The sequence below is a fragment of the Dermacentor silvarum genome, chromosome 1 (assembly GCF_013339745.2).
Source record: "Dermacentor silvarum isolate Dsil-2018 chromosome 1, BIME_Dsil_1.4, whole genome shotgun sequence".
NCBI classification, from domain to species: domain Eukaryota; kingdom Metazoa; phylum Arthropoda; class Arachnida; order Ixodida; family Ixodidae; genus Dermacentor; species Dermacentor silvarum.
In genome coordinates this window covers 320,428,273-320,450,796 of record NC_051154.1, presented here as the reverse complement: position 1 = coordinate 320,450,796, position 22,524 = coordinate 320,428,273, and the positions used below count along the sequence as shown (strand labels likewise).

The following is a 22,524-nucleotide window of genomic DNA, read 5'->3' as shown; positions in this document are numbered from 1 at the left end:
CAGTTTGGCAGAAACGTGTGGTAACGCTGTTACATATAGCTAAAAGTCTGCTAGCAATTAAAAATGAATGGAGCTTTGAAGTGATAAAATGAAACTTGGAAACGTATGTTCTCGCAAAATGAAGATGTAATATGGTAATTAGGTGGATAGAAACGTGTTCATAAAATATATACGGATCGACAGAAGCGTGTAGCAACGCTATTGCGTATTGCTGTAAGTCTGTCAACAATTAAAAGTGGATAGAGCGTTAAGGCGTCAAAAGGAAAGTTGAAATATATGTTCCTTGGTATAATGCAGGTGTGTAGTAATTACGTGGACAGTAACGGAATCATATAATATGAACTTCACTAGAGAGGTGTGGCAACATTGTTGCGTATAGATGAACGTTTGTAAACAATTAAATCTGGATGGAGAGTTAAGATCACAAAATGAAATTTCAAAATCTATGTTCCTCGCAATATCAATTTGTAATATAGTAATTATGTAGACAGAAACGGGTTCATGGAATTTGACTGTTCGGTCACAATTTTTCCAGTATTTTGCTCGTCGCAGCTAACGCTACGTAGAAATTGCGCGACGTTTTGCCGGCTTAATGATCGCTGAAGTTAATCAGGCTTTAACATTTCTTCGCGGGAGTGCAAATGGTATCGTAGTTTTAATATAGCCCATATGACATAGGCATAGGTACCTACGATTGCATAGCACGGCAGTCGTTTACGACGTCCCAATTTCTGTTTGTCTCGCTAACGCTCGTTCACTACCTATGCAGACACCAAGAACTATCATGCCGTAAGCTCGCGTCTAACGGCATGCGTAGAAATCGTGCTGCTGTCGCCGTGCGGTCGTCTTCAACGTGGTCGTCATAGAGCTGCTGGCGTCACATACACATATGATCGCGACCCGGAAATATGACTGCTCAATTTGCACAAACTCGTTGGTTCACCTCGTATAGTTTTCCAGAACCACGAACAATGTTGGATAACCATGTACCAGCAAAATGCTTCTCATAACATTGATTCCCATAGTGCGTGGGATCTGCGCAATTTCCTTGTTTGGGTTTCACAGTCGCTGGGATTTAATTTCGATGTATAGTACAGGCGGCCCTACAGTGACCAATTTTGATTGAAGATGAAACAACAACAACATTACAACTTAACTGAGGTCCTATACCTTGCTTCTTCCTACGCCTTCACTGCAGAGCGTTCCGTGATCCGGTGAAGATGTAGGGCACTACTTGGAAGGCGGAGTCCTCATCCGAGCGCCACGCGGCTCGGCGCGGCGATAATGATGCTCAACCATTACTGGATCGGCTACATATTTTCGATAATAACATGTTCCGGGCATATATTCAGGCGTTTTCTAGCACATACGTGCCGTTTTTTCCTAATTAAATGCAATCTGCTGCCTTGGACTTTTTGGCTAATATTCTATACGCCTCTGAGTGTAAGACTCGTCGTTGGTTGTATTATGATGCAAAAACCCTTAAGAAGATACCTATTACTTGCATTATGAGCAATAATTTCATTCATGACTATTAGTAGAGTGGTTGAACAGTGAAGATAGTGAAAACATCTTCGATTTAAAGCGCCAATGACGGAACTAACTGCTTCACTGATGCATCTTCACACAGAATATTTCCCGCTTTTCATTTTTCCAGGTGCTTGCTGGTTGCAAGGCATTCGTATTGCGTGAAGTTGCATATCGGTCACACCGAACGTTGCGTGAACGACCGCGTAAGGGAATATGCGCAAAACATAAACTAGAAGGAAGATAAGGGCGCACATATGGGGCCTATGATACCGCGTGGGGCAGTGACGCTCGATTTTTGGACGCACCAGTAGAGTCAGGAGTGGTAACGCTTCTTCTAGACTTGCATTGAAGGCCCTCTTTATCATCAACAGAGATCAGTGTATAAGCGACCCGTCTATCTCTTACTTGATTCTGAATTCGACTTCTTGCGCAACCGCCTTGAAATACGACACTTGAAATACGAAAAACCTAGGGGTAGGTAGGGTGCGTTCTTTTTTTTTATTTCAGCAATATATATATATATATATATATATATATATATTATATTACTTATTATTTGATAACATTACAATATTATATATGTAATGTTATCACGATTATGATTTCTACGCCTACTCTGGGGCTTATACCATCTTTGGCTACCGTATAAGTAGTGGTGTGAAACGCGCTCTCCAGTTTGTACTTGCGAAAGGTGTTCTGCTTTTAATTTCTTGTTTTGGTTTCATTTGTCCATGAGTGTACATGTGCCCTTTCTTATTGTTGTGTATGCGCATGCGTGACAAGAGGATAAATATGTAGAGTCCTTCCCGGCTATCAAACAGGCGCGAGTAGTGCTTATCTGTGTCTCCCTTTCTTTTGCATGTGTTGTATTGCGCTAAGTTACGTGTTCAGCAATGGAAAACGAACTAGCGCACCAATTAATCCTTCTAGCCTTGCTGGTTCTTTTTAATTTGTTTTACTGACCTTTTTAGTGTGCACAAAGCACACTCTTTTATATTAGAGCTTACAATGCGCATTTTGATTTATGTAACTAATACTGTTTCTATACATTTTTACCACAATTTTCTTGCACTTCTTTCCAGACAATCACGGTGTGCAGAGGAAGACCATCGGTGCGGCAAGTACCTCATCAAAAAAGGAACGTCCGTGGTTGTCCCCACATACCATCTCCACCATGATCCAAGACACTGGGATGAACCAGAAAAATTTAAGCCAGAGAGGTAAGTGAAGTATGCTATCCGGTAGCTATATATGCTATTGCGGTAGAATATTCTTGGACAGCTATGCGAAGGATATCAGCTTTATTGGCAGAATAAATTTGCAAACATTCGCTTACTAAGTAAATTAACAAGCACGGTGTCACGCAAGCACAAGTAAGCATGAACACATCTCTCTCGATCACTGCGCATAGTCTCTGTCAAAACGCGCAGCAGCGATCGAATTGGCCTACAAGCTGCTTCGAGCTTCAACGCAAACTAAACGTCGAAAGCACAGCGCATGCGAAGCTACCGGCACTGGACGTACTTTGTCCACTTCACAGATCGCTTTGAAGATGAGGCCCGCGCGGGTGAGCACTTTGTGCACGTCGCAGATCGCTGTCAAGGTTCGGCGTCCCCGTGGCCGCGCCGTGAGCAGCAGCCGCCGCCGGAGTACAACGCTCCGGCGGAGTATAACGCTCCCCTCTCCCGCCTCATTCCGTGCCTCGCGCGCGACAGAAGACGGCGCGCTTCCGCCCCGCCTTTTCCCTTCGCGCGCGCGAGATTGATCCGCGATCGTCAGCTGACCCTCGCAAGCTTTCACACATGGTGCGTACGGCGAGAGGCGACGATGTCACCGTGTTTGGACTTTATACGGAACATCACGGCGACGGTGACGGCCCAAATACGCTTGGAGTGTCTGTATTATTGTCACCGCAATAAAACCATCTTGAAGAGCGATTACATTCAATAATTCTATTCAGGTCTCAGAAGGCTATGAGCACTCGACGCTCTGTCCCCATCGCAGATCCCTTTCAAGATAAGGGGAGCGCGGCCGCGCGCGGCCACGCCATTAGCAGCTGCTGCGGGAGTAGTAGCAGCCGCCGCCAGAGACAAGAACAAAAAGCTGTAGCGGAATTTTTCGTTAAGGCATCTTCAAATCAAAGCACTGCAACACTATAAACGCAGGCAGAAACAAACCTGAAAAGTTAAGCCACTGTTGCTAATAGGTACAGTTGTAATAGGCACAATGTTGTTGTATAGGTACAGCGTCACTATGGATACATGTTTAGAGCGACACTAAAGTCAAATAAAAAGTCAAGCTAAAGTGATAGAGCAATGCTCTAGAACGTCCAAGGCGGAAATATAGGGCGCTATAACGTAAAATGATTCCAAACTGTTTTGATTACAAACTCCTGACGTCAAATTTACGTAACCATCGACGCAAGCATCGGGCGATGACCCGCAGCGTTGTCTGAACAACCCAACCAAACACTATCCTCGTTTATAGGAGGTCACATTTGTTCGCTTTCAAAACCAATAACGTTGTCCACACTCAGCGGTTTTTCTTATGTAATTGGCTGACAAGAGGCGAGGAGCAAACTCTGATGGAGAGGGTTTCGAAGGGGCAAGCCAGCAGAGTGAAAATAGATAACCGCATGAAGAGGGCGGTGCCGGCTTTTCCGATTGGTCCGCTTCGCCTTACTTAGCTTGCGGTGGCTGGCCGAAAATCGTGGCGGCGTGCAACGGAAGGATATGAATGCCGCTAAAACGGATCCTCAGCAAGGAAGAGTTGGCAAAGCGATGTTGTATGCATGCCGAAAGGGCTCGATAACGTTTTACTGCCACGCAAAAAGGTTTATCATGCGCAACTAAATACATGCTCGCCGGCAGGTGCGAGTAGCGAGGGCTTGAGCGATCGGCGGGCAGCCATCTTCTATTCCTTTCGGAACGGGGCAGTCTGTGGCTATTCAGAAAATTTTTCAGTTTTGCTCGGCATATTAATGCATTTTTTCGCGTACACGTCACTTTGACGTGGAAAGTTTTCGCGGTTTTGTGACATGGCGTGACAGACAGGCGAAGTGGGCGTAGCCAGAAAACATTGTACCAATAGCAGAGGGCTAACTGTGAAAAGGCGTCGAATCAGGAATAATTATTTTTCTTTTGCGCTGTTTATTCATGCATAATCAGTGTGTACACGTTATTTCAGATGGGGAGCTATCACTGTTGTCGTGACGTCGCGTGACAGACAGGCGAAGTTGGGAGTGGCCCGAAAACGTTTTGACCAATCGTGGAGGCTGATTGCAGAAATTGGAATCAAATAGTTTGGAATCATTTTACGTTATAGCGCCCATAATCGCGAACAGCGCTTCAGTAATCGAGAAATCGATGGAAATGCAGGACAAGATAAGAGCAGGACAAAGATGACAAGATGACAAGAGCAGACAAGATGCAGGACAAAGCCCAGGGACATTCCGGCACTTACCCGATGACGAAGACACTCCTAAAAAAACATGTCACTAGCACTCAACCACTCGTGTTAAAAAGGTTATTTCGTGGGATTATAAGACGAAAGAAAATGCTACTCGTCTACTTCTATTCTAAATTCTTAGAAAAATACCTTTTTGGCCGTTACACCTGATAACGACACAGGTGGTCAAAAGGTTTCGTTTTCGCTCGACTCTGCGCCGCGCGCGCTTTCGAGTTTACGTATTTCCGATATCGCGTAGTGCTGCGCTGGTGTTGCTGGCTCGCTAAACTCGCACTTGAATTTGCTAGCAGCAGAGAATGCCACGTCCATGTGATGTCTCGGGATGCCTGAACGGTTGGCGCGATGGCACGTCCACACGGTGACCAGCTTCGTCACCCGACGTCACATTTCTGGAGTCCTTACTGCTTTCGCGCTCGGAAGAGCCGGGGTCGAGGTTGCCGTCGTAGTAGGCAACGACGCAGGCAGCGTGAGCCCACGGCAGCATCTGACGCTCATCGGAGCTTCAATCGCTAAAATCGAGCCCAGCATCGCGAGCGAATGTGTCGATGTCAGGGTCGTCAACCAGTTGGTCCATTGCGATGAGCGTCGGCAATCACCGGGCGCGCACTTTACTTTCCGCTTTCGCACTGCCGTCGACTCTGTCTTGGCTGTAGTCTTGGCTCTGTTTCTGGCCGCGCAAAAAAAAAAAGCCGTAGCGACGTCTGCGGGTGCCGTTTTACTAGAGTGTACTAGTTTGGGGGAGTGGGTCCAACGCAGACTCCCCGCTGACTCTTTTTTTTTTTTCATTGAAAAGTTCGTGGCGCCACCGTCGTTTTTTCCCGAAGGAGCGGCCCCGCGCGCTGACCGGACACTTGTCGCAACGGAGACCCTATCGCAGCTGCATGGAGCTTTCACAGGCGGATACTCGGTGGCGGCCACACTGATATTATTCCCCACCGATCTATTGTAAGTAAAATGGAAAAAGAGCGGCGGAAAGAATACAAACGACTTAACAACGACAGGTGCGCCGAGCAGATAACGGCTACACAGCCCTAGAGCTCGCCTCAGCCAATGAGCGCTGCCGAAACGGCCGGATTCAACATTTATTGGCCGGATATTCAGAATAAGGCGATCGCAGCGCCGCCGCAATTTCAAGGTTTTTTTGCTTCACCATCGGAGCTTGCCAAGGCGTCCGCTAGACCTACTCCCCCATTCTAGTACACTCTAGTTTTACTCACTGGTGGCACCAACATTACTAGACTAGCTTCAGTTGTAAAACTCTGCGGCTTTGCGCGGAACCGCCACCCACCCGCGCCTTCATGGCGCTGCCGTCGAACCCAGCTTCACTTCCCCACTAGCCGGCTACGCGAACTGGCCGGACGAAACACGCTGTGCAGCGTTGGTGTATTCTGTGGTTGGTTGTTGACGGCGGATTTCATGAAGCATGAGGAGTTTTTTTTTTTCTAAAAGAGCCAGGTCCACTTTAAGTGGAATTGAGAAAAACATCGTTCTTTCCTACTGATAGAACGGTGGCGCCTGCTGAATTAATTTTTTTCATGGTACAGATATGAGGACCTCATGGGAGCACTAAAATAAAGATGTGACGTCATTACTATACCAGATATTAACCTTTGAAGTTTGGATCTGGCACAAATAGATTCGTCACACAGGAGTTGGCCCATTTTAAAAAAAACGTTTATTGATGCAGGTCTTTGCAACGCAAAAAAGAAAAAAAATCATTATGTGAATAATTTTTTTAGAAATATTCTGCATGAAAGTATTATCGACTGTGATTTTCTAGCTGCAATCCATTGTTGCACGCTTGTGACCATACTTTCTTAAATTGTGGTCGCCGCCTGGACTTTCAGGCTTGATTTCACCGTTCTCATGCTTGTGCTTTAGCAATCTTGTGACGGTACTGCGGCTGACTCCTTGCACAGCACAAAACATATCGCGACACACTGGAATCACTTTTTCATCGTGGAGGCGTACCTTGTATGTCGCTGAGAGCCCACCGGGGGGGGGGGGGGGGGGGGGCGTGTATCCCTGTTTTCCGGCGCTTCACGGATTCCGAAGAGCAAGACATTTAAATAAAAGCACCAGGCTTTTCTTTCGGGAATCCCAGGAATTTCTGCTTGAAACTTCTTGCGGAAGTTGTCGAAACGAGAGCGCACTTCAACGTTTTCTTATTGTGGCCGCAATTGGGCTGTGCTACGTTTCGCGCTTCCCGCTCGTTACGTAGTCTAGGACCACTTCTTCTGGGAACGGACCGGTCCCCAATCTCTTCGTTACCGTCTTCTTCCATTTCAAACGAGCAAACTTGGATAAGAAACACCAAAACGAAGCCACACGTTCAAGCGGGAAGCAGAGTAGTGGCGGCCATTTCGGCTGTTTGGTCACGGGGTGCGCAGGTAGCTCCCCCATTGGTTGAGTGGATTTGGCTCACTTTGATTGAAACATGCCTCGCATTTGGCTCATTTTTGATTCGGGATAGCTCCTTTGAGTACGTGTTTCTATGTGCATTTGGCCCATTTCGTTTTGAACAGTGTCGTAAATGGAAGCCAATTGCAAGTAGTTTTCGTTGCAGCCAAATTTAGTCTAGTTTCGGCTTCGGGATTTGGTCCATTTTGAGAAAATAAAAAACTCCTCGCATGTCATCCGCGAAACTGTAGCCTTCGCCGCGTTTGTTAATGATATTACCAGACGATGCCGACGTGCTGAGTTCCTGACTGCAACAAGCGGCTATCGAACGATGTCGAGAGTTCGGCGCGCCACTTCTTATGTGCTCCCAGCAGTGCGACCCTTCGCTCGGCGTTGAACAGAGCGATTCCTCCTGACGACCGGGAGCTCTCTGCGAAATCCATGGTGTGTGATTTACACTATCATGAGCAGGACATCTTAAAGTTTTTGTGCATATTATCAATGGACAGACGGTTGAGGTGCCACGAGACAAGTGGACACTTGCCGAGGGTGCGGTGCCGAAAGTGTTCCCGAACCTTCCCCTGGGGGACAAAAAAAACGCAAACGAAGAGAGATTTTTGGTGACCTGTTCTCGGTCATCTTAGAAGAGCTGTCAGAGATTACGCCTAGTCGTGTTGGGTGCCCCTTGCGCTTTCAGGAACTGAGTGCACGCATCATTAAATTTTTAACAGCGGCGCTGTTTACGCTTTTTGTTTCTCCGCGTAGTGTTCTCAAAAACTCGCCTAGCGATGACGTCACTGCGCACAGCTGCACCTCGCATCCCCTTGCGATAGCCAATAATAGCTAATCAATAATCGATTAATAAACAATAAATTCCGGAAAATGCAAGGGATGATTTGGTAGTGCTTAGCCTAGCCCAAATACGTGGCCAATACCTTGTGATAGCCTATCAATAGCTAATCGATAATCAATAAATAATCGATAAATTCCGGAAAATGCTGCGGATGACTTCGTAGCGATTAGCGTAGCCCAAATACGTGGCCGATACCTTGCGATAGCCAATCAATAGGTAATCGATCAATAATCAATAAATTCCGGAAAAGCTTAACCCGTAAAGGGCAGGACCAGCTAGGTGCCGATCAGCTCCGCTGTTTCTTTAGCTTTGCACCACTTGTGCAAGCTACGCTAATGTCCGTTTAGTCACGCGCATGAATACACGCATACCTTGCATAAAAATGGATGCTTAGGTAAGGTTCCTGGAGCAGCGGCGGGGATCCAGCCTTGAAGTAAAGTAGGGATGGTAATATCGATGAACGATTAATCGATTAATCGACTAAAAGTACGCCGCAAAACGATTAATCGTCATCGATGTGTACCTTTAATTTAATCGGTTTAATCGATTAAAGCAGTTCGATTAATCGTTTTCCAGACAGTGACTAAAGTGGCGTGAAAATTTTGAAATCGTACTGTAGAATGCGGAGTACGAGCAACGACCGCGCGGCTGCGAAGACCGAGAGCGACTGTCGACTGTTTTCCCGAGTCATGTCGAGCTGGCCAAGCGCTTCCCCGCTTTACGCGCACGTCACACAGGCTGCCTGGGGCCCGGAGAGAGGCCGCCCCCGTGGAGGAAGAAATAAACTAGGCGAGAGCATTACGTGAGGCAGCTAGTCTTGGCAAGCGAACTCACCGTCACGCGATTTCCTTCGCTTTTTACTTCGCAGTAGGGTCAACACGTGACCCTGAGTGACAACGTATTGGCCGATAATGTTAGGTTCGCAGCAGTTTCAAATCAGTGCGCACCCGTTCAGCTGCGCTGCTGCCCTGCACCCGGCAGGATTAAACCTACCGCGCGCTCTGATGTGGCCATAACGTGTTGCGCCATTACTTCTTGATGTCAGTCGTGCTGCGATGTTCTCTTCTAATTATTCCTTCCTCCATGCCCACCCTCCTCAGTAAGCGCCATTTTTAACATACAGGGTGTTCATTTTTAAGTTTTACGGAATTTTTAGAAATCGCCTGTGGCAGGTAGCATAATTTTATCATTGATCTGGGTTATTCGATGAGGCGCGAATTCGCACGAGAAATCGAAACACATATTCAACTAATTAACGAAAAATCACTGATTAACTTCTTAATTAATTACTTTACGACACATATAACAATTTACGAATTGTAGCCGGTGATCTTGTCAGGCGTATCCACTTGCAATGAATTTCCAGAATGACACCAGTTTGGAGATATGCGCCATCACACTCGCCGTAAAAATGCACTGTTCCACTTAATTTTTTACCAAAATGCATTGAAGCACAAAAGTAACTGTAACGTCCATGTATTTCGTCCCACACTTTGAGAAATAGTATCTCGAAACTGGTGTCATCCTGGAAATTCATTTCAAGTAGATGCGTCTTGCAAACTCACCGGCTACAATTCGTAAATGGCGATATGTGTCATAAAGTAATTAACCAAGAAGTTCATTAGTCAATTTTTGTTAATTGGTTGAATATGTCTTTCGATTGCTCATGCTACTAATGTCCACCGCTCAACGATAGAAATTATGCTACCTGCCACAGGCGATTTTTAAAAATTCCGTAGTAGTTGTCACGTAGTAGTTACGATGAAGAAAACAGTCGCAAAACTGTGAATGACGAAACGGACTTTTTATTGGGCGAGCCTGTGCCCACAAAAGCAAGTTTCACTCGAAGCACAACGATAGCGGCGAACACAATCGGCGATCGTCGAAATCTGATCAGCGGCGAAGCGCGTCGGCTTTTATACATGAGTCATCGAAGGTTCCAGAGTAATCTCTGGTACCCGCGTGTCTTCCAGAAGGTACTAAACAATTGGCGACACTCATACAATCACATTAGATAAGCGTCGGTGACAACTGACAACGGGTAGAAGCATCGATAACGTTCGAGAAAATTCCGATACATGCAGGCGCTTCCTGCGCCGAGCGATAACGTTTAAGGTGGCGGTCCGGCAGCACCAGCCCCCCGTTTTGAGTACCTTTGGAGCAACCGCGGCGGCTCTTCTACTTAGGATATAAAGTTGTGGTATATACCATAAAAAAGCTTAATTCTTGTATATTCTAACTATAGATAATATTAAGAAATTGATTAATGTGATTTAGAAATAAATGTTCAAGAACAAGCATGAGATGCATGGTTTTTGCGAACTGTGTCTCAGTTGTGACCATATTTAGAAGAAATTACCGCATTTACTGCATTGCGGCTTGCTCTGTAGATTTAGGACATATTTATTTCTTAGACGCAGCAAAACAATCTTAAATTTTTAGTTTTTGGATAATTTGCTTTTGAAGTTTGCCAAAATATCGCAACTTCTGTTTTAAACAGCCCGGCAACTAAACGCTCAAGGAAGCTAAATTTTGGACAAATTAGAGATCAAGCAATTTCCCATTGGGATGCAAAATTTCATTTATGTACCTTTCTTGGCTTTCCTAATAATGCGACCGAAATTAATCATTATTTAGAATTCTGGTCCTACTTTTGCCCATTTTTGCGGGAAGGTACTAAAGCTACGAAGGTGCGGTGTAAAACTAATAAAGGTACATGAATGAAATTTAGCGTCCTACATGGAAATTCCTTGAACTCTAATTGTCCAAAATTAAGCTTTCTAGAGCATGTAGTGGCCGGGCTGTTTACAACAGAAGTTGCGATATTTGGCAATCTTCAAAAGCAAATTATCCAAAAAGTAAAAATTCAACATTATTTTGCTGCGTCTAGGAAATAGATAAATATGTCCTAAAGCTACAGAGCAAGCCGCAATGCAGTAAATGCGGTAGTTTCTTCTAAATATGGTCACAACTGAGACACATTTCGCAAAAACCATGTATATCATGCTTGATCTTGAACATTTATTTCTAAATCACATTATTCAATTTCTTTATAATATAAATAGTTGGAATCTACAAGAATTAGGCTTTTTTATGGCATATACGACAACTTTATATCCTTAGTAGAAGAGCCACCACGGTTGCTCCAAAAGTACTCGAAACGGGGGGCTGGTGCCGCCGGAGTGGGACCACCACCTTAACATTTGTTAGCCGGTGAAAAGCGGTCACCCGGGAAAGATAAACAAGTACACGTGTCAATATGAAAACTCTGTATATTGCTTATTCCTTCACTAGTCACTAGTGGCAATTATAGTTGACCTCTAACATATTAAACATTATTCTTTATCAAAATTTATACGCTTGTATGTCTTATCCTGGTCCCACCTTTCAAGCGTTAAAATAGGTAATTACGTGAATAGATAACTGTGTTTCAGCCTTTTTAAAGCGCCCGAAAAAAAGTCGATTAATCGATTAATCGACGAAAAACCCCGCATCGAAATCGATTAATCGATGATACGCTAAAGCGACGAACGATTAATCGTTAATCGATTAAAACATTTCATCGACCATCCCTAAAGTAAAGGCAGCGAGGAAACGTGCCAAGCTGCTGTAGGTGGAGTTGGTGTCCACGTAGGCCCGAATCATTTGCCTAGATTGTGTCCCTTATGACAGTTTAAGTCTTAGCTATATATAGGGGCATACAGTTGTTTTTAACTTCGTTTTCTTTAATAAAACATTCATTGGTTTACAAGAACGTTGTGCTGTTATTTTTGTGGATAACAAATTTGGTCTCGCCAGCTGGCGTTAACTGCCCCATACCAAAGCGTTAAGCAAGTAAAAGCAGCTAGAAAACGTGCCAAGCTGCTGTAGCGGAAAAGTAACCTGCGTGAAAGGTTTAGGCGGCAGGAAGAAACACGATACTTAAAAACGCAGCTTCTGCGCTTCATCGTATGCATTTCTTCCGATCGTGCAGTTTACCCTTCTTTCAGTATGAACCAGCTAGCCCGATATATGTTATTGCTGTAGGAGGACACCGATTTCGGATGGTATCACTAATTCAGACTATAGGGAGAACGCCAGCGAGCGTGAAACACGCGCAAGCTGCCCGGCCGCACGAGCTCAAGGCTGTGCCGAGGCGTCTGCAACGGAGCGCGATGGAACGGCGCCGCCCTCTGGCGGCTCCCCAATGAGTGGCGACAGCGGCGGTGAGCGCAAGGGCGGAGGGTTTTACAACTTAAGCTAGTCTAGTAACGTTGGGCGGTACAACGTCACTATATAGCCATGACGTCACCACTTCTCGCTCGGGCGGGCGATTTGAGTTACACTAGATGTACGCTGACGCTGCAGACGCAATTTTCTTTTAAAATAAGTCTTTTCTTGGCACGAAACAAGCGTTTCGAGGTTTCTGGTATGATATTTTTACAGTCCACGTTGAAATAATATTGCCTTTAGTGTCCATTTAAGCATCTATTAGGGGAATAACGTGACGTCTCTGTTTCGCTGCTCTCTTGTAGGTAGCCTGAGATAACAGCGCAATCGCAAAACGTTACACCGCGGTGTTTTAGAAGACGACATACCATCTGCAAACCACACAAATTAATTTATAAGAGCTACCTTATAGACTTTAATGGCCGACTACTAATTTGGTCATACGTTTGCACCATGTCGGATAGGCATAACAGTATCAATTAATATCCGACGACGAGGTTCTTTGCGATTGGGCTGCATCTTTTCCTATGAAGGATCATCAAAATTCCTCATGCATGTTAACAAGACTGCAACCGAGTGCTTTGCTAATTTACAGATATACAGCAATCAATTTGCGCTCATGTAAAAAAGCTCATCAGTCTTTGGTATTGGTTAATGTTACTGTACATGCTCTAGTCACGGTGACATTGTCGTGCCATTAAAGTACCAACTTCTGCCAGTGTTCTTGAGCTTTTGGTTTTTTTATACACAAGATTACGTTGTTTTTAGGACACTCCAAGCTGGTATGCTGCCTTCTTTATTATACATAATTTTGATCGCTAACTGGTTCTTAGACCAAGCCTTAGTTTTGCCTCGCAGTCTGAAGACCGCTTTAATTTGGAGATTCAGCCTGTCCCGCACTAGGTTAACAAGCTAATTATCGGGCGTAGTGCAGTAACCTGTAAGGGCAGCATCTCAGACGAGTAAAGTAATTAATGTCGACCACGTGTCAATAGAGCGCCATAATGAAAACTTCGCCTGCGCGTCGTTGCCTAGAAATGCCTTGAGAACAACTATCGTTCCCATGCGCCAGCTACGATTAGAGGTACGCATTTTCATGGCACAAAGTTAAAGAAAACATACTATGATGGTGGTGGGAGGCGAAGTCTCGCGGGTGGGCTAGCTCCGCATCCAAAATAGGGGTACGTATTGTATGAGAAAGGTATCCGCCTTGCGTTATAAAATTCCCGACTAGGCACAAAGTGAGCACATGCCGTTTGCGCTCCTTGCCTCCGTGACCATCTACCGCAGCTTGTGTAATTGCCCACAGTACTGTGATGTGCCCTGCGGCGTTCGCGCGGGTGATCGCTTATTTTCTTATTTCGCAAGCATTATATGCCCCATTACACGAAAATCCGTCGGCGCCGGCGGGACCGAAATATGGTACCGAAAATGACCGACGCCGCAAATAATGAAAACACGTCGCTAATTTCCGGATAATTGACGCTACATTTCTGGGGGAGGCTCATATAAACAAAATTATGCAACGGCCTTGAAAATAAAATTCAGTACATTATGGCGTGGGCGGGGATCGAACTCCGGGGTGCAACACGAGCACGCTTCCTGGACGCCACAGCGGCTCCACGGGTCAGGCTTACTAAACGTGTGCCTAGTGCGCGCGTGATTGGACACATCACGTCGCACACATCTCGCTGAATAAAGGTGTGGCCTAGTGCGTGCGTCATTGGGCACGCGACGGCGCAGACAATGGGGAGGAGGTGGCGACACGTCACGAGTGTATAAAATGAGCGCGTTCATAACGTTACGAGTTCTACAAACAGTATAATGCTCGTGAACTCCCGCCCGTAAGCTGTCGTAATCGTCTCTGCCGAATTTAATTTTCTCCCCTGCTTCATTTTTTTCTTTCTTACAAACCGCGGCATAAAAGGCTTGCGGCCGAGTTGTCCGTCAGCTGTCGCTCTATACCCCGATGAAGGTCAAGCAGAGCGTTCTTTTTTGTGTCACTTTAGGCGCGAGTCGAGCCCTCGTCCTTTCAGTCGCGTGCGACACGGCCTCTAGAGCGGGCTTCAGACATCTCCCGAGGGAGAACAAGGGGTTTTCGTGTTTTCCTACTGTGTAGACTGTGGAATTTCGTTAAACTGTGATGGGTGCATAGATACCCCGAGGGTTCCTTTCGATTACCAATTCCTGTATTGCCTTTCACCGCTTCATTTATTTTATGTAATTTCGCTCGAAAACATCAAGAAACAATGAATGCGGAGGTCAGGGAAAACAGCACACATGGCGCTTCCCTACCGCTATATTCAGGAATGTTACTGTAGAGTTCGGCAGCAGTTCGCTGCTCTTCTAATAGACATGATTTTTTCTGACGATGTACGCTATTTTGGGTGATGGTACAAGGTAAATAATCAGTCACATTACAATACTAAAGGCCGAAGCGTGAATGACTCCCTTAATATTATACGCATCGGTGATACGCTTCGCGACTTTACGTCATGTAAATTCACCTTTAGTTCCAAATATAGTGCTACGAAAAAGCAAATTTCCCTCTTAATTACGGATATGAAAGCTACTTCATTAGGTATCCCAACGATCATGATTAACTGTTGGTTCGATTACAACAATTAAACAAGAGGCGACCTAGTCCAGTTTCAGGATTGAGCTAAACTTATTGAAGAAAAATCTAAACTGTATGCACCAGCTAGCTCAAATACGAGCTTTACCCTCAAATGTAGTTGTTTATGTTACGTTTATTTGCAAAGCCAAGACAGTCCAGGGGAGTTAACCGAACTTGTTTACCCGCGTGGTACCATCCGTTCCGACATTCGTTTGAGCCCGACCTGGTCCCAGAAGACGAATTTCAGTGCAATAAGCCAACTTTACCCCCCAACCTCTTCCTTTCTCTTCTTATTTCCGGGCTCTTAGTAATGGTATGTGCTATTATTGCAGGTTTAGCCCCGAAAACAAGCATCTGATCAACTCAACCGCCTACCATCCATTCGGACTGGGGCCACGCATGTGCGTCGGCTCACGTCTGGCTCTTCTCGAGCTTGCCTCGGTTACTGCTCAAGTGCTTCGTCAATTCAAGATCACCTTGGTCCCGAGACAGAACGTAAGCTTTTGCTCATTTATTTTCCATACATTCTCTTCTGCTACCTCGATGCCCAGCATATAGACAGACAAGGAAAGGGAGTGAAGTTAAGTGGTGAAGTTTCATCTGATTTGCTGCACCTACTGGGGAGGAGGTAGTAAAGGAAAAGAGGCAAAAGTAGGCGAAGTGATGAGCGCGAACAGGCACTCATTTAAGAAAAAAGCGCAGCAGGGCTGCAGTGATTCGCTGCGGATGACGGACGTGTCCAGGCTACCAATACTTTAGCTTCTGTGAGAGCACTTTCACAGATTTCACAGACGAAGAATCTGTTTCTTGGTCATCAAAAGTAGGGCAGTAGCAGAGGCATGGGCCCAATACAAGCCTCAGTTTACCCACTACGCAATAATATATGCAAAACACACGTTTCACACCATCATATCTTTCATTTGACGCATCGACTTGCCCCAGCAAAACTACATCGACAGGTGCTTCAACCGACGAACTGCGGAGCCCATTTGGGAAAATCTCATTTAAGGTCCAGGGTAATGCCTAAGTTACAACAACTGCGCTCGTTGGCTACAGTAACAGGGGAGTGATAGGGCCACTCCAACCACCGGTGAATGCTTTTCTTGCTCCAGGCCTTTCTAAGCTCACAAAAGCAGTTTAGTTTGAGGATGCCATTGTCATCAAACGAAGGAGAACGTGTACGCAGTCGACAGTCTACGTCATGCTCTCCTCGGATGAACCGCCAATAGATTATTTGAAGACCTCCTCATCGTTGACTGCAGAAACAGGCGTGTTAAGCACATGTGAAAAAACACGGTTATTTTGTGTACAATGTCATAACCATGACATTTAGCGAACATCACAGTGCCAACGAGAAACCACAAATTCGAAAAACAGTCCCACTCTTGTATGCTGGCTTTTCTAATCATTTCTTCTGCGCCTGATGGCATAGGCAGCGCCAGGTGTGACATAAAGAAGGTGGGCGTTGTCAATTTGATGACGTCAATACGAGCAACAGCACTTTCGCAACGTCTGCCTGTGTGCGTGAGTCTTGCCTTCGCACGCGCGCTGTTTCATCGAAGTCGTGGTGTTACGGCTGTGCGTCGGAACGGAGTGTCGGCGTACGCGCGCACTAGACCGACATGACAGCGATGTCGAAAAATATTCATTATGTTAATATCAGGGGAATATTTGAAATTTTTGAATAACGAATCGAATAATGTCCGATTTGACCTGTTCCCCAAAAACATGAGAATTGCAACACAGATCGACCCGCCGTGGTGGCTCAGTCAGCTAAGGCGTTGCGCTGCTGAGCACGAGATCGCGGGATCGAATCCCGGCCGCGGCGGCCGCTTTTCGATAGAGGCGAAATGCAAAAACGCCCGTGTGCTTGCGTTGTAGTGCACGTTAAAGAATCCCAGGTGGTCAAAATTACTCCGGAGCCTTCCACTACGGCGTGCCTCATAATCAGAACTGGTTATGACACGTAAAACCCCAGAAAGAAGAAGAAAGAAGCAACACAGATCGACGTAAAGCCAGGGCGGACGCGCTCTGGCCAGGTCTTAAGAACACACCGCCCATCTACGTGGACGCCGCTTGTGCGGGTAATGGCCGTTGCACAATCGCTGCCATTGATGGCATTGGTCGCCCGAGCTGCCGCTACCTAGCCGCCCGAGCTGCAGACAACCGGGAGGTGGGATCACTCGACCCGGACGGCTGGCTTGAACCCATCCTCACCTATCTCGAATTCACGCAATTCTACAAGGATTCGTGCAGAGCGTATCAGTTCCCGAGCATGATTCCCTCCCGGGAGCAGGCCATGACTCTACGGCGGGTACAGACTCGATCCGTGCTAAGGCCCAAAAGGGTGACTGAACTTTCCAAGCAAGAGTTCAAACCTAGCTTCGGGCACGGCGAAGCACTAACTGCACACCGAGATTATATAGTTTGGGGGTGCCCATCTAACCCCCCATCAAGGATAATTCTTCAGCAAGCCCCCACGCTCGACGCCGGGAAACCTGCGATCAAGACGGATGACCCTGAATGCCAAGTCATGCTGGCAGAGTGGGCCAACTGCGTCGCGGCCACATGACATCCACGCTGGCTCCTCTGCCAGGGTCTCACCTCAGCAATTGCGCCTCCAATAAAGCTTACTTCTCTCTCTCTCTCTCTCTCTGAGTGCGCGAGCAAACTGCTTCTTTGTTGAAAATGGTCAATTTGTGCTTGTAATAAACAATGCTCTATAAGTTTGAAAGTATTGGTAGAAGCTCACTATGGTAGCAATCGCACCGACTTGCACCGACTTTCACCTTTCGGTGCCAGTGCCACAATCGAGTGTCGTCCAATGACGCCTTGCTCGCAATATCCATTACCACTCGCGCTCATGGTCATTAATCGTGTTACGATCGAAGCACCGGCAAGTACGTGATTTTTTACTACTTCGTGCGCCACCATGCCTGCCACAGCGCAACAAAACGATGAAGCTACACCAACTAGGCCCTTTTTAAGCTCGGCTTACTTTCCCTGGAGGGACAACAGCGTTTATACAGCGCACCTGTTGAGTTCGCGTATGTGCTACCCGTAAAAGCTAAGAAATTGGCGACGAAGAAGGGTAATCTTAGAGTTCATTTTAGACCACGGAGGTTTAGATACAGAGTTTTTTGCGTCGAACGGTCTATGTAGAACAAGGGAGAACAGCATAAACGGCGTGCTGTCCACACACGATACATGCGTATATGCGATATAAGCAGCTTTGCCAAGAGCTGCTTGCCATCTCACAATGGCTTTTCTGAGTGACAAGGGAATGCATAACTGAGTACGTTTGTATACAATGACGCGTTACTGAATTTATGAAACTGGATATCTGCGTCTCATGTCAAGCAGGCGTCAAGTGACAGCCCTTTCAATAGTGGCTGCTCAAACAACTTCTGTGCTTAGGTGTCAGCTACTGCATGACATATATGTTCCTGAAAAAAAATGACACGTCCTCTAAATGTGCGCTAGTGAGAGCAGTGTACTCACCTGACACTCCTTTGCTAAACACGAAAACAGTATGCAAGACGAAGAGTTTGAGGACTGGGAACCAGCTATTTAAATCGTTAATTACAGACCGCTATACACCCCGTCTCCCAGACGCCGATGTCGAAGGGGCACGCACGGCTGCTAATACCGTCGCCTCTCGGAGTGATGCTACACTTATCATATGCGTAAATATGAGTGCTTGGTTATGTTCGGACATTTTTGCGCGTCAAACTGGAGCAATTTTTTCAATACGTCGAGCGAACGAGAAGCGGTGGTCATACGTGCCGATGTAACAAATTCGTCCGCTCTTGGGCTTCCATAGTCGTTCTCTAAGCTTGTACTTAAACGCAGACAGTAGTGCTTTAATATTTCTTGTCGCGGATTTGCGAAACGTCATCTTGAAAAGGAAGAAAAGCAATAAAAAAGCGAACGGCACCTTCTGTAAACAGCCAGTTCCAAGACCACCGCGTCGACGCGGTTGAAGGCAGACTGAAGGAAAGGTTGGAATGTGTTGTGCGTTGTGTTTTTAGTATCGAAATCATATTTGGGCGCCTCTGCTGCTGTCGACATGACGGGACCCAACGCATCCAGCACTGAGCAGACCGACACCTGTGCGCAAGGTGACAATCTCGAGAACGGGTGCCCAGTGGAAGTTCCGTGGCGGCACAGCACCAATTTCCCAAGTGCCGGAAGCACTGCAGCAGACGAAAAGCGCAGCAGTAGATCATCCTTTCAAGCAACATAAGATTAAAGCGCGGTGATGATGCGTGCGTTCATTATGCCTACATATATAGTGTCCACGTTTCTCCGAGAGCGGGGAAAATCTGCAGAGGACGAAACCGTGGCGGGGAAAGAGTCGAGCGAGAAACCGGGCAGTGGTTGTGTTGCGCCAATTCAGCACTGGTCGGCAAACTAGACCGCAATTCCGGCAACTTTTTTATCATGCCAGAGAAATAGTAACTCTAGATTTATTTCCGCCTCCTGTTACTCCTAATCCTGTTGAACTCGTGTAACAATTACCTTTTGCACAGCCAAATTTTTTTCGGCGCTTGCATCCGCTGGCGAGAGCGTTGCGCATTCCTTCCCGGTGATCATGCAAGCGGCGAGGGATGACGCGGTCAGTTAGTGCTCCAGTGAATATAAGCGCCGCATGTACCGTGCTTTTAGACTTCATTTCTTGATTTGTTTCGACTTCAGGCGTTTTGATTGTGACTTAGCTGGAAGATTCTGCTGCTCGAAGTTTTAGCTTATAATAGGCAGCTTTAGTTGAGCGTCGCTTACGCTCCGCTCAGATTTCACGCGCTGAGACACTGCAGGGAACTGCGTAGATTTCGCATTTGGTATGCGCGTCTTGCCGAGATGCGAGTGCCGCGCTATCAGTTCGGCTGCTAAAGACCGAGAAGCCAAGTAGACGCGCTCTCACGCTCCGCTCAATCGCCTTCGCAAGTGTAGCGTGGGAAGCGATCTTCGTTCCGCTACCACCATGAATGTTCTGCGCAAGCACACTGGCGTTCCCGCTAATCGGTTGCGTGGAAATTGCTATTGTAAGCCGGTCTGAGCGGAGCGGACCATAGGCACTCAGCTAAAACCCTCTAATACGTCGTTTATGGCCGAGGCCACACTAGTGACCTAAATAAAACTGACTGAATGACTCTTTCGTGGCGCAGAACACTGGCACAATAGGAAGAAATCTGAGAATACCTTTGAATGGCCCAGGTGCCTGTAAATATTTTTGTGGATGTTGAACGGCAGGCCAGCTAAAGAATACACGAAAACACTCGTTTCTCTCCATCGATGCCGCTGGAGCCTATGCCTACAAAGCTTCAGTGAATTTGTATTTCGCTTTCATTAAATATTCTAGCGTTAGCGCTGTTTCTCTGGAATTCCCACGGCCCAGCAATTATGATGTCCATATGGCCTGTCATTTAAAAGCCTAATAGGCACTTTATTAAACGCTGAAAGAGACATAGAGAAAAATTTGAGAGGTACATTATCAAGGCAATTAGTCAGGCCTTCGAACGCTACGTCATTGTTTCAAATTTATAGTAATAAAAGGCCGCATTTCCTATTGAAGTGTCGTTTGTGCAATATTCACGGTGTAGGATAATCAGAGAAGCCAGAAGCGTTTCCAACAGAATGCGCTGAGAAGGGCAGAAGGGACGAAGATGCACCGCATGACTGGTAACTCTGCTAGTCCAGCAGAGGTCGACAAGTTGAAGTTGCTATTTCAGCGGTGTGTCATCGCACCTTGTGCCCTTGTCAGTGCTCTTTCCTGGAAAATCTTCGTGCTCTGCCAGTACATAGACCGTGCATGCGACGTCAGGAATCTTCCGTTATGCGTTATTTTACATAAAGGTATATACGCAACAATATACTGCTGTAAAAATAAAATTTTAAATCTCATTCTTCTTTAAGATAGCCATGCTAACAATAAATTTTCTCACCTGTTCCAGCCTGACCTTGAGCTGACAACGTACTCGTTTTTAGCCGTGCCTAAAGAGAACGTGAAGATCTACGTGGAGAGACTTTGCCAGGACAAGTGAATTTGCCACCGCCTTTCCATTCTCGCAGCGAAATGGGGAATTCTGCAGCCGCAGAAAATAGCAACCAGTATCCTTCATTCTCCGGCCTACCACGAGAAAGCATAATTGGGTTTTACCTCGCGCACTTCAGGTTTGAAAACGTTGAATACGAAGCTGTCTTACTAGCGGGCCTCTGTGTAAAGCAAAATAAATAAAAATAACAATAAAATTTGTTGTGTCTTCAGCGCTTACGTTTAGGCATCTGCAACCACAAGGAAATTGCGGCAGCAACTATATATAAGACCATTCTACGGAAGCGTCTAGGTGCCGCCATATTGGGCTATTAATGCTGCTGTTTCTATCTTTAACAGCGAAATGTACGTTACAAGCGTCAATTTGCTAGCATGAAAATAGTTGTATCATTCCGTTCAGCGTTTTTTAACCATGTTACGTGATTCAACTTCTCATAAAACTTAGAAATTATGTGCGTTGTAGTACAAGATGGCGGCGCTCATGGATCCAACATGGAATCGTCTATATTCCGACGTTAATGTGATTAGCTGACGATGATGATTATGAATGGTGATGATGATGAATGGCACGAGCGCGTGCCGAGCACGTGCGGTGTGCCTGTGCATCTCTGAGAGCAGCTGTTTTTTTTTAGCGTTACATCGCCGTTACAAGGCCAACCCCAGCTCCTTTGCACACGCAGCCCATCCTGGTGCACAGACATTGACGTTGAGACACTGGATTTCAGCTGTTCCCTTCAGAGTTGGCCGCACTGTGTTGCTGCCAAGTCGTACGCCACCACTGCGCCAGTTTGTCCTTCGTTACGCGCACTGCGTTAGACACCGCCGCACCCCGTTCCCGCACTCCATTCTCGCACCCAAATCCCTGTGATAGCAGAAGTGTGGTGCCCTCATGTGTCGTGGGCACAAACCGGCACACCGGAGGACTAGGTGTTCCAGATCTTCCTCCTCCATGCCACATGTCCGACATATGAGGTGAACGGACGAGTCGAAGTGGCGTCGGTACACAAGCGTGCGCAGCGCTCCGGCTCGGGCCTCAAAGAGGAGCACACTGCCACCGCTGTTATCGTACACTCCTCCATTTTAATGTTAATCTTGTGAGTGCTGTACATCCGCAAGGTATATTTCGCCACCATTGCATTCCGCCACTTCATGGTCTTCTCTTCCCCCACCTGAGCCTTTACGGCCACTGTCCACTTGGACTCCCGATCCTCGCATACTGGTCCATATCCATAGTTGCGGCGCAGAAATTGAACCCACTTACACCACTACGTTTTTTGCCTGTTATGAAGGTGTATCTCAACAGACGCCTGGGCCATCGTGTGTTGTCCAAGAGGGGCAGAGATCCCTCATAGGATAGCTTGCTGCTTGTTCCACGCGCCTCGTACTTGGACC

General features: G+C 46.4%; 1 protein-coding gene across 1 annotated transcript in view; it reads left to right on the top strand.

Moving 5' to 3' along the window:
• The window catches only part of LOC119437320 (cytochrome P450 3A6-like), a 134,707-nt gene extending 113,376 nt beyond the window's left edge, over positions 1 to 21,331 (top strand). Inside the window, exons 12-14 of the mRNA XM_037704374.2 lie at positions 2,613 to 2,750; positions 15,410 to 15,572; positions 21,032 to 21,331. Of these exons, the coding sequence (XP_037560302.1) occupies positions 2,613 to 2,750; positions 15,410 to 15,572; positions 21,032 to 21,121 (391 nt within the window). The 3' untranslated portion in view covers positions 21,122 to 21,331. The remainder of the gene's footprint in view (positions 1 to 2,612; positions 2,751 to 15,409; positions 15,573 to 21,031) is intronic.
• The last annotated feature ends 1,193 nt before the right edge of the window (positions 21,332 to 22,524 follow it).